This window comes from Naumovozyma dairenensis, chromosome 3, assembly GCF_000227115.2.
Source record: "Naumovozyma dairenensis CBS 421 chromosome 3, complete genome".
Taxonomy (NCBI): Eukaryota; Fungi; Ascomycota; class Saccharomycetes; order Saccharomycetales; family Saccharomycetaceae; genus Naumovozyma; species Naumovozyma dairenensis.
The window spans coordinates 1,327,045-1,340,384 of NC_016481.1; the positions used below are offsets into that span (position 1 = coordinate 1,327,045).

At 35.3% G+C, this 13,340-nt stretch overlaps 8 protein-coding genes across 8 annotated transcripts; 4 read left to right on the top strand and 4 right to left on the bottom strand.

Annotated features, from left to right (window-relative positions):
- Positions 1-342: 342 nt before the first annotated feature.
- Positions 343-1,287, bottom strand: ECM31 (3-methyl-2-oxobutanoate hydroxymethyltransferase; the record flags this gene model as incomplete). Its single annotated transcript, XM_003669430.1, has 1 exon — positions 343-1,287. One exon carries the CDS (start codon positions 1,285-1,287, stop codon positions 343-345), a length of 945 nt encoding a protein of 314 aa, XP_003669478.1.
- Positions 1,288-1,632: 345 nt separating this feature from the next.
- Positions 1,633-2,640, bottom strand: SWD3 (Swd3p; the record flags this gene model as incomplete). The annotated part of the gene is made up of 1 exon (XM_003669431.1): positions 1,633-2,640. The coding sequence occupies one exon, from the start codon at positions 2,638-2,640 to the stop codon at positions 1,633-1,635; it is 1,008 nt and encodes a 335-aa protein (XP_003669479.1).
- Positions 2,641-3,033: 393 nt separating this feature from the next.
- On the top strand, positions 3,034-3,480 carry UMP1 (Ump1p; the record flags this gene model as incomplete). Its single annotated transcript, XM_003669432.1, has 1 exon — positions 3,034-3,480. The coding sequence occupies one exon, from the start codon at positions 3,034-3,036 to the stop codon at positions 3,478-3,480; it is 447 nt and encodes a 148-aa protein (XP_003669480.1).
- Positions 3,481-4,224: 744 nt separating this feature from the next.
- SMY2 (Smy2p) lies at positions 4,225-6,336 on the top strand (the record flags this gene model as incomplete). Its single annotated transcript, XM_003669433.1, has 1 exon — positions 4,225-6,336. One exon carries the CDS (start codon positions 4,225-4,227, stop codon positions 6,334-6,336), a length of 2,112 nt encoding a protein of 703 aa, XP_003669481.1.
- Positions 6,337-6,594: 258 nt separating this feature from the next.
- On the bottom strand, positions 6,595-7,263 carry SEC66 (Sec63 complex subunit SEC66; the record flags this gene model as incomplete). Its single annotated transcript, XM_003669434.1, has 1 exon — positions 6,595-7,263. The coding sequence occupies one exon, from the start codon at positions 7,261-7,263 to the stop codon at positions 6,595-6,597; it is 669 nt and encodes a 222-aa protein (XP_003669482.1).
- Positions 7,264-7,604: 341 nt separating this feature from the next.
- NPL4 (nuclear protein localization protein 4) lies at positions 7,605-9,368 on the top strand (the record flags this gene model as incomplete). Its single annotated transcript, XM_003669435.1, has 1 exon — positions 7,605-9,368. The coding sequence occupies one exon, from the start codon at positions 7,605-7,607 to the stop codon at positions 9,366-9,368; it is 1,764 nt and encodes a 587-aa protein (XP_003669483.1).
- Positions 9,369-9,731: 363 nt separating this feature from the next.
- On the top strand, positions 9,732-11,858 carry SSE2 (adenyl-nucleotide exchange factor SSE2; the record flags this gene model as incomplete). The annotated part of the gene is made up of 1 exon (XM_003669436.1): positions 9,732-11,858. The coding sequence occupies one exon, from the start codon at positions 9,732-9,734 to the stop codon at positions 11,856-11,858; it is 2,127 nt and encodes a 708-aa protein (XP_003669484.1).
- Positions 11,859-12,077: 219 nt separating this feature from the next.
- On the bottom strand, positions 12,078-13,337 carry PEX32 (Pex32p; the record flags this gene model as incomplete). The annotated part of the gene is made up of 1 exon (XM_003669437.1): positions 12,078-13,337. The coding sequence occupies one exon, from the start codon at positions 13,335-13,337 to the stop codon at positions 12,078-12,080; it is 1,260 nt and encodes a 419-aa protein (XP_003669485.1).
- Between the last annotated feature and the right edge of the window lie 3 nt (positions 13,338-13,340).

A 13,340-nucleotide genomic window follows, 5' to 3' on the forward strand; every position in this document is an offset into this window, starting at 1 on the left:
TAAAAGATTATTCGATGTATCAACGTGCATAATTATTGAAAATATATAGTGAGATATATGTCCTTATAAGTTTCCTAGACATTTTATGGATTATTAATTGACAAATTATTCTTGTCATATTAACGTTAACAAGCTCATCGCGATTTTCCATTTTTTTGGGAAATTTCAGCAGAGCATATTACCCGGACAAATACTGTAAAGATGTCACAAAACAAATAAAGAAAATTATTTTGTGACGCCTTTCGCAGGGGACACTTTTAAAAGTATAAGTACAAGCATTATTAGGTTCGAACTACAACAGTAAGCACTTATCGTTTCTCTTATCTGGTACTTTGTTTTTTTTCATGCAACGTTCTTTTCAATTTCTTCCCAAAGTTCGTCCTTTATCTTAAAGGTATGTGATGCAGTTTCTGGGAATGACTTCTCCATCACTTCCTTAGTATAATTTGCTATCCCATTTATTGCAATCTCATTGAGATTTGAGTACTTCTTCACAAATTTTGGTACACTTTTACCTTGCATTCCCAACATATCCGATATTACCAACACTTGTCCATTGGTCCCATTCCCTGCCCCAATCCCAATAGTAGGGACATCCAACTTTGAAGTAATCAAGGTCGCCACTTTATGAGGAACACATTCCATCAATATAGACCAACATCCTAAATCTTGTAGCAACTTGGCAGTCTCTAACAGTTCTCTTGTCTCTTCCACACTCTTATTCCCTTGTACTTTAAATCCCCCAAGTGAATGCGCCCTCTGTGGTGTCAACCCAATATGTCCCATCACTGGTATGCCCCTGGCGCACAACTCTCCAATCAATTTTGGTGTATATTTATCCTTTGTATGTAACCCAACCTCGACTTTCAATGATGTAACATTACTATCCAACTTCATCAATTCAATAGCATTAGAGATACCAAACGGTATACTGGACTCAAAGGAACCGAAAGGCATATCGACTACTATTAATGATGGACCGGGGACCCTACATACAGATTTCACATGATACTTAAATTCATCAAAGGGTAAATCTGTAGTGGATGCATAGCCTAATGAGGTCATCGCTAAGGAATCACCCACAAGGATCATATCTGATTGTGCCTCGTGACACCATGATGCGGTGATAGAATCGTAGGCTGTGGTCATCGTAATGGGAATGTCTTTAGACCGTTTGGATTGGATATCTAATATTGTGGTGGTAGCTTTTTTCTTCAATGGTTGAGCGGAGTATAGACGTGCTAAAGTGGGGATTCGAAACAGCGAACGTTTTATTATAGGGTACATGCTGATGATCTTTTATCAATGCTGTCTTTTTCTTGTTCTAGATATATATTTCCTGGTGAGTTGTACTCTCGACGATATATAGTAGATTGTATTTTCAGGTAACGTTGTTTTGTTCTCGATGAATTTACAGATTTCTCTTGCACTGAAGTTTAGATCTATTAATGGAGTTGCCGAGCGTCATCGCCGATTGCGACTATAACCCTTCGATATAAACACTAAATATAATTACAGATTTTCTGATAACAATACTAAGAATAATCTATACTTATCTATAAAAAGTACATTCTTTTGATTATTAGTCATTCTATAACAATCATATATTTAAGTTCTTAACACCTTATCTATCTACGTGGATGTTGGGACTGTCGTCACGAAACGTGCTCCCCAGACATAACATTCTCCATTCAGAGACAAAGTACAGACTAAATTATCACGACAATGTATACTGATTATCGGGCTTCCTGAATGGCAGTTATCATTTCCCATTGAGCTATATAATAGTTTTTTGTTTTCGGAATTCCAACAGAAAAGTTCACCATGTTCATATCCACTGACTACAATGGGTGCCAATGTTTCATCACTTGGATACAAGAAATCTATCCCACAGGAATGTTTTAAAGCACGAGTTTCTTCCGAAAGCGCCAAGAAGGTTCTTACAACATATCCTCCAATACAATCCCAAATTTTCACGACTCCATCAAATGATTTCACTAACAAATATTTCCCATTTTTAGAGAATCTAACTTGAGAAATCGGCACAACCCCATTCTCACTTTTCCAATCTTTATCATAAGTCAATGTTTTCAAACAATGACCGCTTGAACTATCAAACAATCTAATTAACCCATCAAATGATCCGGAACTCAATACAGTGGAATCTTCAGGGCAAATATCTACGCTTACTACACTTTCCGAATGAGCCGAGATAGTTTTCATCAATATCCCATTCAAAACATCCCATACTTTTATACTTTCATCCATCGAAGATGAATATAACAGGTTCCCCTTCCCATTATAACATAATGATACCACAGGTGCAGTATGTCCAACCAATCGATGCAAGGGACCATAAGTTAGATGTCTTATTTCCAAGGTGAAATCATCCGATGCAGTCGCAATACATTGATTATCCGGGGACCAACATAATTCAGATATAGGCTTAGTATGTGATGTCTGCAAGATAGATTCAGTGACTCGTAATTGAACATCATATAGGATAATCGTGGTGCCTTGACATATGGCTATTTTTTCTCCGTTAGGTGAGAATTTGGCTGATGTGGGGACATCTTCACTGTGTGTAATGCGTAGAGGTATGCTGCCTCGTACTGTTAGTTCAAATTCAGGCATTGTCATATTTATATATATCTAGCAGTTAACACATTTTCTTTATTTATAAACTGGTAACCAACTTTTTGGGAAGATTAGGCTCGAGAAGGGATTCCAAGTGCTCGTTTCATTTATCAAACTTCATCTGTAAAATCTATAAGTTTACATTTTTGTAGTTTGCGGAAAAGCTTCACTGGTGCAGTTCAGCTTCGGCTTCGTGCTTCGGCTATTTCATTTCGAAAACTAGACCAATTTCTACGGTGGCAAAAAATTAATTAATTAATAAAAACAAAGTATGATAGATAGATATATATCCTTTTAACACTTATAGTGAGATATGCGCAAAAAAGCTAAAGAGATCTTTAGTTTTTCGATAGAAGAAGAGGTATCTACACAAGCAACAAGAACAAAAAAGAAGAAATGAACGTTGCACCAAAGTCAGATTTCAAATCTACCATTTCCACAGCTGATGGGAAAAAGATCACATCCAACGCCACACATGGTGCCTTACCAGACACACTTCGTCTACAGGAAGGTGGTGCTGTCCCAATTTCCTCTGAATTAAATGATAGACATCCATTAGAATCGCGTTTAAAGAACTGGGATGTAAATGAACACGAAAGAGCACTAGAACAATATCGTCAAATATTCGGGATTGCTGAACCATTAAGACGTGAAATGGAATTGAGTATAGTTGAAAAGACTGATTTTAATCCGTTGAACTCCAATTCTATGCATCGTGATATTCTACTTAACAAAGATACCAGTGTGGATTGGGAAGATGTGTATCCAGGGGGAAGAATGGCATCCGGTATGATGATTGGGAATGATATACATAATCAAATTGAGAGGAAAACCGGTATCTGACTTTTCAGTTATATGCGAATTTTTTCTTCCTAACAAGCCATATCATATTACATTCAATATAAAAATATATACATGAAACAATCACCTTTCACCTTTCTACACTTTAGAGTGGGATCATTAAGAACTTTTATACTACCATACAAGATATAGAGAAACATTCAGTACAGAAGATAGTCTAGTAAAAGACTTTATCTTCTAACTAAAATTGCCCTATATGAATAGTAAAAACAGCATATATACCTTTACTAGAATGTACTCTGCTAATAATAATGCGAGTTCACGGCAGCTGCCACGGTAAGATTACATTGCACGTTAGTAAATAAAATGGATGGTTACATGCTATCCACAATTTCATTTAAAACTACTATAATTTTGACTAGTAACTTGCAGAAACAGCCAATTCATTTTACTCGAGGTCATCAAATCTCCTAGGTATATAATATTATCCAGCAAAAACATATAGACGCGTACCCTTAAATTCGTCGCTTTTTCTGGAATCTGGAAAAATCGCGGCAAACGATGAAAAATTTTTCTGATCTCAAAATCGAATATATCTTGACTTTTTGATGAAACACAAACATTGTTACAAGGATTCTATTCCTACTGTTATCATTATTTATATTCAAAAAGTATACCAAACATCTGTTAATAATAAAAGCTATACTTCACTTTTCCTTTCTTTACCCTTTTCCCCAAAAAAATTTATAAAAATCTAAAAATAAAATAAAATAAAATCCAACCAACATGAATTTCGAATCTCAAGGTCAATATGAATCACAAGCTCAGTCTCAACCTCAAACAATCTCTGACCTTGATAGAGATATTAATTTAGAAACTCTGAATTACCAACTAAATGACCTTAACTTTCATAAAACAGGAAGTAATGCAGAAGATTTGTTCACTCAGCCGCTCAATAATAACAGTAACAATGAAATGGACAGTGCTAATGCAACATCTGCAATATTAGGTAACCGGTTACCACTGAGTAGATCTGCATCTCTGCTAGATTCCATTGGCATTCAGAGAGCATCATCTCCTTTCACTCCAAAATCTAAAGATGCAGGGTTAACATCTACGCAAAGCGTACTGGGATCGTCAATATTCAATAATTGGCAACACACAGCTGCAGCAACTATCCCGGAATCCCAACCATCTAACCAACAGATTCCATTTCTAAGTCGTCAAGATTCCTCTTCGTCATTTAATTATCCTTCACAGCTTGCTAACTTTAAAAACCCCCTCAGTTCACAATTTATTGTGGATACAGGATACGTGGATAGCCCGTTGATCCATAGCGCTACTCCATTGACGTCAACATCGCAACAACAATCAAACTTATTTGCTCCACAATTGTACACTCCTTCTAGTTCAAACGTAATGCCAATCGTTCTGGAATCGAAATGGAAATATATAGATTCCACAGGAACAGTACAAGGCCCGTTCAGTACATCAGAAATGGCCAGTTGGAATCAACAAGGTTATTTCCAACCAGTTCTACAAATTTGTAGAGTTGATACATCTCTGGAACCATTAGGAATTAATGACAAGTTTATTACTCTAGGCGAATTATCTGGCTTAGTCAATGATTTAATAAATCCATTTAATACATTCGATAATTTAGTAGCTCGTATGCCCATCGATTCACTGTCGAAAAATAACAATAAGGAAGTGGTGAAGCAAGAGGAAAAATTAACTCTTCAGAAAGAGACAATGTCCAAGGTTCTTGAAAAATCATTACAAACAAACACCAAATCTAAAACAAAATCGGAAGCGAAAAATAAAGAACCGTCGAAGAATGATAAAGAGATTCAAAAACCAGCCATTTCTGAGTCAGAAAAATATGCCCAAGCACTATTAGAAAGAGAACATAAAAAGAAACAAAATAAAGCTGACATGGTTGCTAAACAATTATTAGCAGAGGAAGAAAAGAGGAAACAGAAGCAAAAGGCTGATCAGGAGCGGAAAAAGGATACTCAATTATTTTCTGCAGATCACAAGAACAATACTGATCAACAAAAGGAAAAAGTAATCCGTGCGACAGTCAATGGATCTGGGGAAGAGGATATTAAGAATCAGTCTTTGAATAAATGGTCTACTACGGCTACCACGACGAATCTAAAAAAAACTAATGACTTAACTTCATCTACTCCGGTGGAAGAAAAAATCCATTCTACTACTACTTCCGCTCAACCAAAAATTAACTCAGAGTCACTAGAAAGCCTTCCAAGTAAATCACAATCTAAGAACGAAAAACCTGAAACCGAAGAATTTGATGTAAGCTTCATTGAAGAACAAAAGAAAATTTGGGAATCTGTTAGACGTACTAGCAAACCTTCAAAAAATACAACGAAAGCCAGCAGTATCAATAATGCATGGACTACAGTCACATCTAAGGCTAAACCTACCTCAACAAAAGCACAATCAACTATTAATAAACCAACGATTGGCTCTTTCACAGTTAATCCAAATTTGAAAGCGAAAACAGTCGTTAGCGCTGCCAGTCCAGCAGCATCCAATGGAATCAATCCCGGAATTTCACCTCGTCAAGAATTCTTAAAATGGTGTAAATCTCAAATGAAATTGAATCAAGGAATTACCTCCAATACAGTATTAGAATTATTATTGAGTTTACCTTCAGGTCAAGAATCTAAAGAATTGATCGCAGAGACTATATATGCGAATAGTGCAGTTATGGATGGTAATAGATTTGCCACTGAATTCATCAAGAGACGTAATGAATGCGAGAAGCATCATCATGAGGATCCTTTGAGTTGGAACGAAGCTTTGGCGTTATCTGGGAACGATGATTCCGATTGGGAATTTCAAACTGTGAAAAAGAAAGGTAGAAAACATTAGAAAACTTTTGTAACTAAACTATATAACAAAGAATATATATCATTCGTCGACGGATGATTTTAATGACTTATTTATTAACCAAATTATACGCCACCTCACAAACTTTTATTAAGGTAACTTTTTGCATATATACTATGTGTTTTGATGAGACATTTTTTTAATCTTAAAGGTGAAAGGATCTATTCAATACTATGCTGTTTAAAAAAAAATCACTACAATACATTAATATTATTATGAAAAATAGGTATATTCGTATCACTACTTAATTAACATACCGTTATCATCTAATTTCAAGTCCCATTCCTTGATAGAGACTTCTTTACGTTTAATAATAGCATCAAAACGTCTTTGCATAGCTTGGTTAAAGCAAATTTCTCTTGCATTTCCAACAAACAATTGAACCCACCCCGGTTGCAAAGCTTCAGCTTCTTGTATACAATCTTTAAATTCCACTTCCATCAACTTCATTTCATTTTGGAAACGTTGCCAATATTCTTCCCCGACGGACCCATTCTTATAAATCAATTCAATTTGTGGTTCTAGTTCTTTCATCTTCAAAGAACGTCTGATTGCCTCAGCACCTCTATTCAAAAGAGCAGCTTTGATGACTTTTTCATGAACATCATCCATTGATTTGATTTCAAAATATAAATCCCTAGCGTCATTTTCATCAAAAATGGATGGTAATTCGGTACGTTTCTTAAGTTGGCTCTTCTTGTATTGAGATGCAAATAATAATAAGGAAATCAATAATATAGCACTGTATATTATCGGAGTATAGAATGAGACGTTTTTTAATATTTCCTCCATTTCTGGTTCTTGATTAAATTGTGTCCCGTTGAAATTCGTTCCATTTGTGTTGTTAGTGTAGGTACCATTGGAAGTAGTGTTGAAGGCGTCTTCAAAGGTTTCGTTAAAGGAAGACATTTTTTACGATTCTCGTAATAAATGTGATTCGATTACCTTGGTGGATATGCTTATTTATAAGAAAAGGCAGGTATGTAACCTTAGAATAAACAATTGACAATGTTTAGTTCTTTAACGATGAAGTGTTGTAAAGTTACGTATTTTCTAAGAATTTTTCCATACTCATAGTTTTTTTTTAAAGCGACTCGCTACGTATTTTATACGTAGATGAATATTACTTGGAAGAGAAGTGGACTTTGAAGTGGCAAATTCGGATATATGATCAAGAAGGGTTTGTATCTTAGATAATTAATCAATCGATCAACTAATCAATCAAGAAATCCAATACCAATATTCTATATATGTTAATTAGATTTAGAACGAAAGATGGGATGCAAAGAATTCCCTGTGAACCAACTGATTTATTTGGTACCTTAATGGACAAATTATTACCACATCTAAATCCCCGTGCAGATATCCAGTCATTTACTGTAGACGATAAACCTGGCTTATCTGGTAATCCAGTTTCTGAATTACTCAATCGTGATGTTACAGATTTAGGATTGAAGCATGGTGATATAGTTTATGTTAATTATAAAGAGAAGCAAGATGGTATTGCAGATGCAAATGGAAATGACAGTATGAAATCCTACCAATCGGGGAGTGTTAAACTTAATGGTGAAACTGTATCTATCCCTACAATGGAGAAGAAAAGTATCACGAAAGAGCTTCCAATTGATGAAGAACTGGAGAAAGAAGATGGTTTAATTCCTCGACAGAGATCCTCCCTTTGTAAACATGGTGATAAGGGGATGTGCGAATATTGTTCGCCCTTACCACCTTGGGATAAAGAGTACCATGAGAAAAATAACATTAAGCACATTTCATTTCATTCCTACCTAAAGAAATTGAATCAAGCCACTAATAAGAAAGAATCAGGTAGTTCTTATATAGCGCCTTTAAGTCAACCCAACTTTAAAATTGACAAACATTGTTCCAATGGACACGAACCATGGCCACATGGAATTTGTTCGAAATGTCAACCTTCAGCAATCACATTAGAACAACAGTCATTTAGGATGGTTGATCATGTGGAATTCCAGAAAAGTTCATTAATTAATGAATTCATTGAATCCTGGAGATACACTGGTATGCAAAGGTTTGCCTTTATGTATGGTAGCTATGAAAAATACGATTCAACACCGTTAGGTATTAAAGCTATTATAGAAGCCATTTATGAACCACCACAACATGACGAACAAGATGGATTAACTCTCGATATAGAACAAACCAGACAAGAGATGGATGAAATCGATAAATTGGCTAAAACGATGGGACTTTCTCGTGTTGGTGTGATTTTCACAGACTTAACAGATGCAGGTAATGGTGATGGTTCTGTTTTCTGTAAAAGGCATAAGGATTCCTTTTTCCTTTCATCGTTAGAAGTAATAATGGCTGCGAAGTACCAAAAGAGACATCCTAATGTTAGTAAATATAGTGAACAAGGTATATTTTCATCCAAATTCGTTACGTGTGTAGTCAGTGGTAATACAGAAGGGGAAATTGATATATCCAGTTACCAAGTTTCTACAGCAGCAGAGGCTCTAGTTGATGCTACCATGATCAGTGGATCTACACATCCATCAATGGCCTACATTAATGAAACTACAAACGATAGATATGTCCCTGAAATATTTTATATGAAGAAGAATGAATATGGATTAACTGTTAAAGAAAATGCAAAACCTGCTTTCCCCGTGGACTACCTATTAGTTTCATTGACCCATGGATTCCCCATAGATGATACCGTCAGTGGGAAATTCAGAACAATTCAAGGATTCCCATGGGCTAATAGACAATCTATGGGACAATCGCAAGATTATCAAGAGTTGAAGAAATATATATATCAATCTGCAATTGCCGGCGATTTCAATGTCTTGCATGATAGGATATCCAATTTCCATTTCCTATTGTATGTACATACGTTACAAATCTTATCTGAAGATGAATGGGCATTGCTGGTAATAGCAGCATCGAGCAAGACTGAGTTTGAAGAGCCATTGTTACAATTAGTATCTACTGCGGGATGGCAAACATTAGTGATGATTTTACAAGAGAGCTCATAGAGATCATCATCATCATCATCATCATCATCCAGCAGTTATTGTTGTTCGAAGAAGTTTCTAGAAGGTTCTCTCCTCGTTCCTCGCTCCACTTATTGCGCGCGCGAGTTTTCAATTTGACGGCTCTTCTAGTCTATATAATATATCCCTTAAAATAACACACATATAGTTTCTTTATATAGACCCTGAAAATCTCATATAGTCTGATTCATCAGTAGTCTTTATAGATCCACAAACAATCTCTCAATTTGATACACATTGTTGAAATCGAGTAGACTATTTATTTGTTAAGTATTTATATTGCAAAATACTCGAAGAAATAAATAATTTCACGTTTTAATACTATATTAAGAAAAAACAGCAAATATGAGCACACCATTTGGCTTAGATTTTGGTAATTCCACTTCTGTTCTAGCAGTTGCTAAGAATGGTGGTATTGATATTGTCGTTAATGAAGTCTCCAACCGTTCTACTCCCTCGCTGGTCGGTTTTGGTCCCAAGAATAGATATCTAGGTGAAACTGCCAAGACCAAAGAAACTTCAAACATTAAAAACACAGTAGGTAATTTGAAAAGAATCATTGGTTTGAATTATGATGAACATGACCACGATTTTAAAGAAGAAGCTAAGTTTGCTACCTCCAAGTTAGTTAAGTTAGATGATGGGAAAGTTGGTGCCCAAGTGACATTAGCTGATGAAAGGAAGACTTTTTCTGCTGTTCAATTGTCGGGTATGCTTTTCAAAAAAATGAAAAACACGGTTGAAACTGAAATCAAATCACCAATTACTGACGTTTGTATTGCTGTTCCTGTTTGGTACTCTGAAGAACAACGTTATAGCGTTGCAGATGCTGCAAGAGTGGCTAACATGAATCCTGTCAGAATTGTTAATGATGTTACCGCAGCTGGTGTCTCATATGGTGTCTTTAAGACTGATTTACCTGAAGGTGATGCTAAACCAAGAATTGTCGCCTTTGTCGATATTGGCCATTCCGATTATACTTGTTCCATTATGGCTTTCAAAAAAGGTGAAATGAAAGTCTTAGCGACCGCATACGATAAACATTTTGGTGGTAGAGATTTCGATCGTGCAATTACTGAACGATTAGCCGATGAATTTTTAACTAAATATAAGATTGATATTAGATCAAATCCAAAGGCTTACAACAGAATCTTAGCGGCATCTGAAAAATTAAAGAAGGTCTTATCTGCTAACACAACAGCACCAATTTCTGTGGAGTCTGTCATGGATGATATTGATGTGACCTCTCAAATGACTCGTGAGGAACTTGAAGAATTAGTTCAACCATTATTGAAACGTGTTACCGTTCCAATTTTACATGCTTTGAAGCAAGCTAAATTGAAAGCTGAAGATATCGACTTTGTTGAAATTATCGGTGGTACTACACGTATTCCAACTTTAAAGAAATCAATTTCTGATGCATTTGGAAAACCATTATCTTCGACCTTAAATCAAGATGAAGCCATTGCTAAAGGTGCCGCATTTATTTGTGCCATCCATTCCCCAACTATTAGAGTCAGACCATTCAAATTCGAGGATATTCATCCAAATTCTGTTACGTACACTTGGGATCAACAAGTAGAAGATGAAGATCGTTTAGAAGTGTTCCCATCGAATTCCACTTTCCCATCCACCAAAATGATCACGTTATATCGTACCGATAACTTTACGATGGGTGCAGAATACACTGATGTGAAACAAATCCCAAGTAAACATATTTCCAAAGACATCGCCAGCTGGGAAATTACCGGTGTTAAAGTACCCGAGGGACAAGATTCCATCCCAGTTAAGATGAAATTAAGATGTGATCCTTCCGGCTTCCATACCATTGAAGATGCTTACACTTTGGAAGATATTATTGTTAAAGAAGCTATCCCATTACCAGATGATGCTCCTGAAGATGCTGAAGTACAGTACAAAGAAGTTAAGAAGACCGTAAAGAAAGATAACTTGAAAATTGAAGCACATACATTTAGTCTTGATGAAGCTAAATTGAATGAATTAATCGAAGCAGAGAATGATATGTTTGCTCAAGATAAATTGGTCGCAGAAACTGAAGATCGTAAGAATGCATTAGAGGAATATATTTATACTTTACGTTCTAAATTAGAAGGTGATTACTCTGAATTTGCCTCTGATGAAGAAAAGGAAAAACTAACAGATATGCTAATGAAAACTGAAGATTGGCTATATGATGAAGGTGATGATTCTACTAAAGCTAAATATATTGCTAAATATGAAGAATTAGCATCCTTAGGAAACATAATTAAGGGAAGATATATGGCCAATGAAGAAGAAAAAAGACAAGCATTAAGAGCTAAAGAAGAAGCAGCAAAAGCTGCTGAAATGGCTGGAAAAATGGCCGCAGAAAGAGAAGCTAAAGCTAAAGCTGATGCTGAAGCGGGAAAAAAGGATAGTCCAAAAGAGCCACAACAAGAAGTAGATGCAGATGGTGATATTGATCTTGATTAGCCGTCCAAAGGAGCGTCAAAAGGTCGATACTCCAAATGTACACAAATTCAAAAATCAAGAAACAATAACTTGAAGACGTAATCTTCAAAACATAACACATTATACTATACTGATTAATCATTCTAAAAGATACGAATATTATTATTAATATTATAGATGTATATATTTCCTACGTAGTACAATATAGTCTAGATAATTTAATACTATGTAAGAATATATCTATTGGGTCTTTTTCTCATAGAGTGGTAAATCCTTAACAGATGGAAATAGTGCAACCTTTCTTTTCCATGGTCTTGACCTCGTGTAGCATTCGATGGAATCACTCAAACCAACATATTCCCAAGAAGAAGTTGAATATATCCAATCATCGATTTGCCATGAATCTTCTAACCACTTGTAATGGTCATCGACTTGCTCAAAACTCAACGGATTATTACAGTCTATATGCTCATTGCCTTCTTGATTTTTTACTATGGAGAATTGACCACGTTCATAAGGAAATAATTTAGTTAACCAACCCAAATGTAACCATTTTCTTTGATTCTCCCAGATTATAATTTCCAAAATTTTTAATATCTTGGGCTCTGCATTCTCATTCTCTTGGTCGACGTGATGATAATGATCTAAATCTATGTACCAATCTTTAATAACGAAACTTTCATTAATACCAGGTTCTTGTTCTTCTCTATGAGGTTGTCTATTATCTGTGTATTTGATTAATGTTTCTAGGTTAGTTACAGGAGCCCCACCAAACCATTTTTTCCAAATTATATCATCCCAATGATATATATTCCTGACCAAAGTTATTCTCCAAATCAATTTTAACGTGTACTGTACCCAATCACAATGATAACATACGCTGGCAATAACACAGATGAGTACGTATTTCTGTATAGTGATTGATATCCATTTAATTAAAATCCACTGAATAACTGAAGATATTGTTATTATCTTACATATTGAAGTTACGGAATATGATTTTCGTGAAGAGAAGAATGATTCTCTTTGTAAGATTCTTAATTTATTTGTTATTGAATCTATTTGATTTATTATATCTTCTATCGTTGGAGGATCTGCTGTTTTCAAATCATGAAATAATGCCACAATGTAATATAGTATTGAAGTGCATAAGATGATCGTACTGACGAGTCCCAGCCATGCCGTTAATATATCATCGAATTTAAACCGTACCGTTTCTTGAAGAAAATATTTCATAGATAAGAATATGAAGATGACGTAGTTGAAATAGTGATAATGGGTATTGTGTAACCATAGGATTCTATTGAGACAATTGTCTATTATTATTAGGAATGGATAAATATTTGACATGGAGATTGTCATTATCGAAGGTATATACTTTTTTGAGGCCTTTATAGAGGTTGCTAACGGTATGGAAATTACTTGATCATGATGAGGGTGGATATCTGAGAATTTGGCATGGAATTCCTTACCATTATTTTCATTGTCAAAAGTTGACATTGT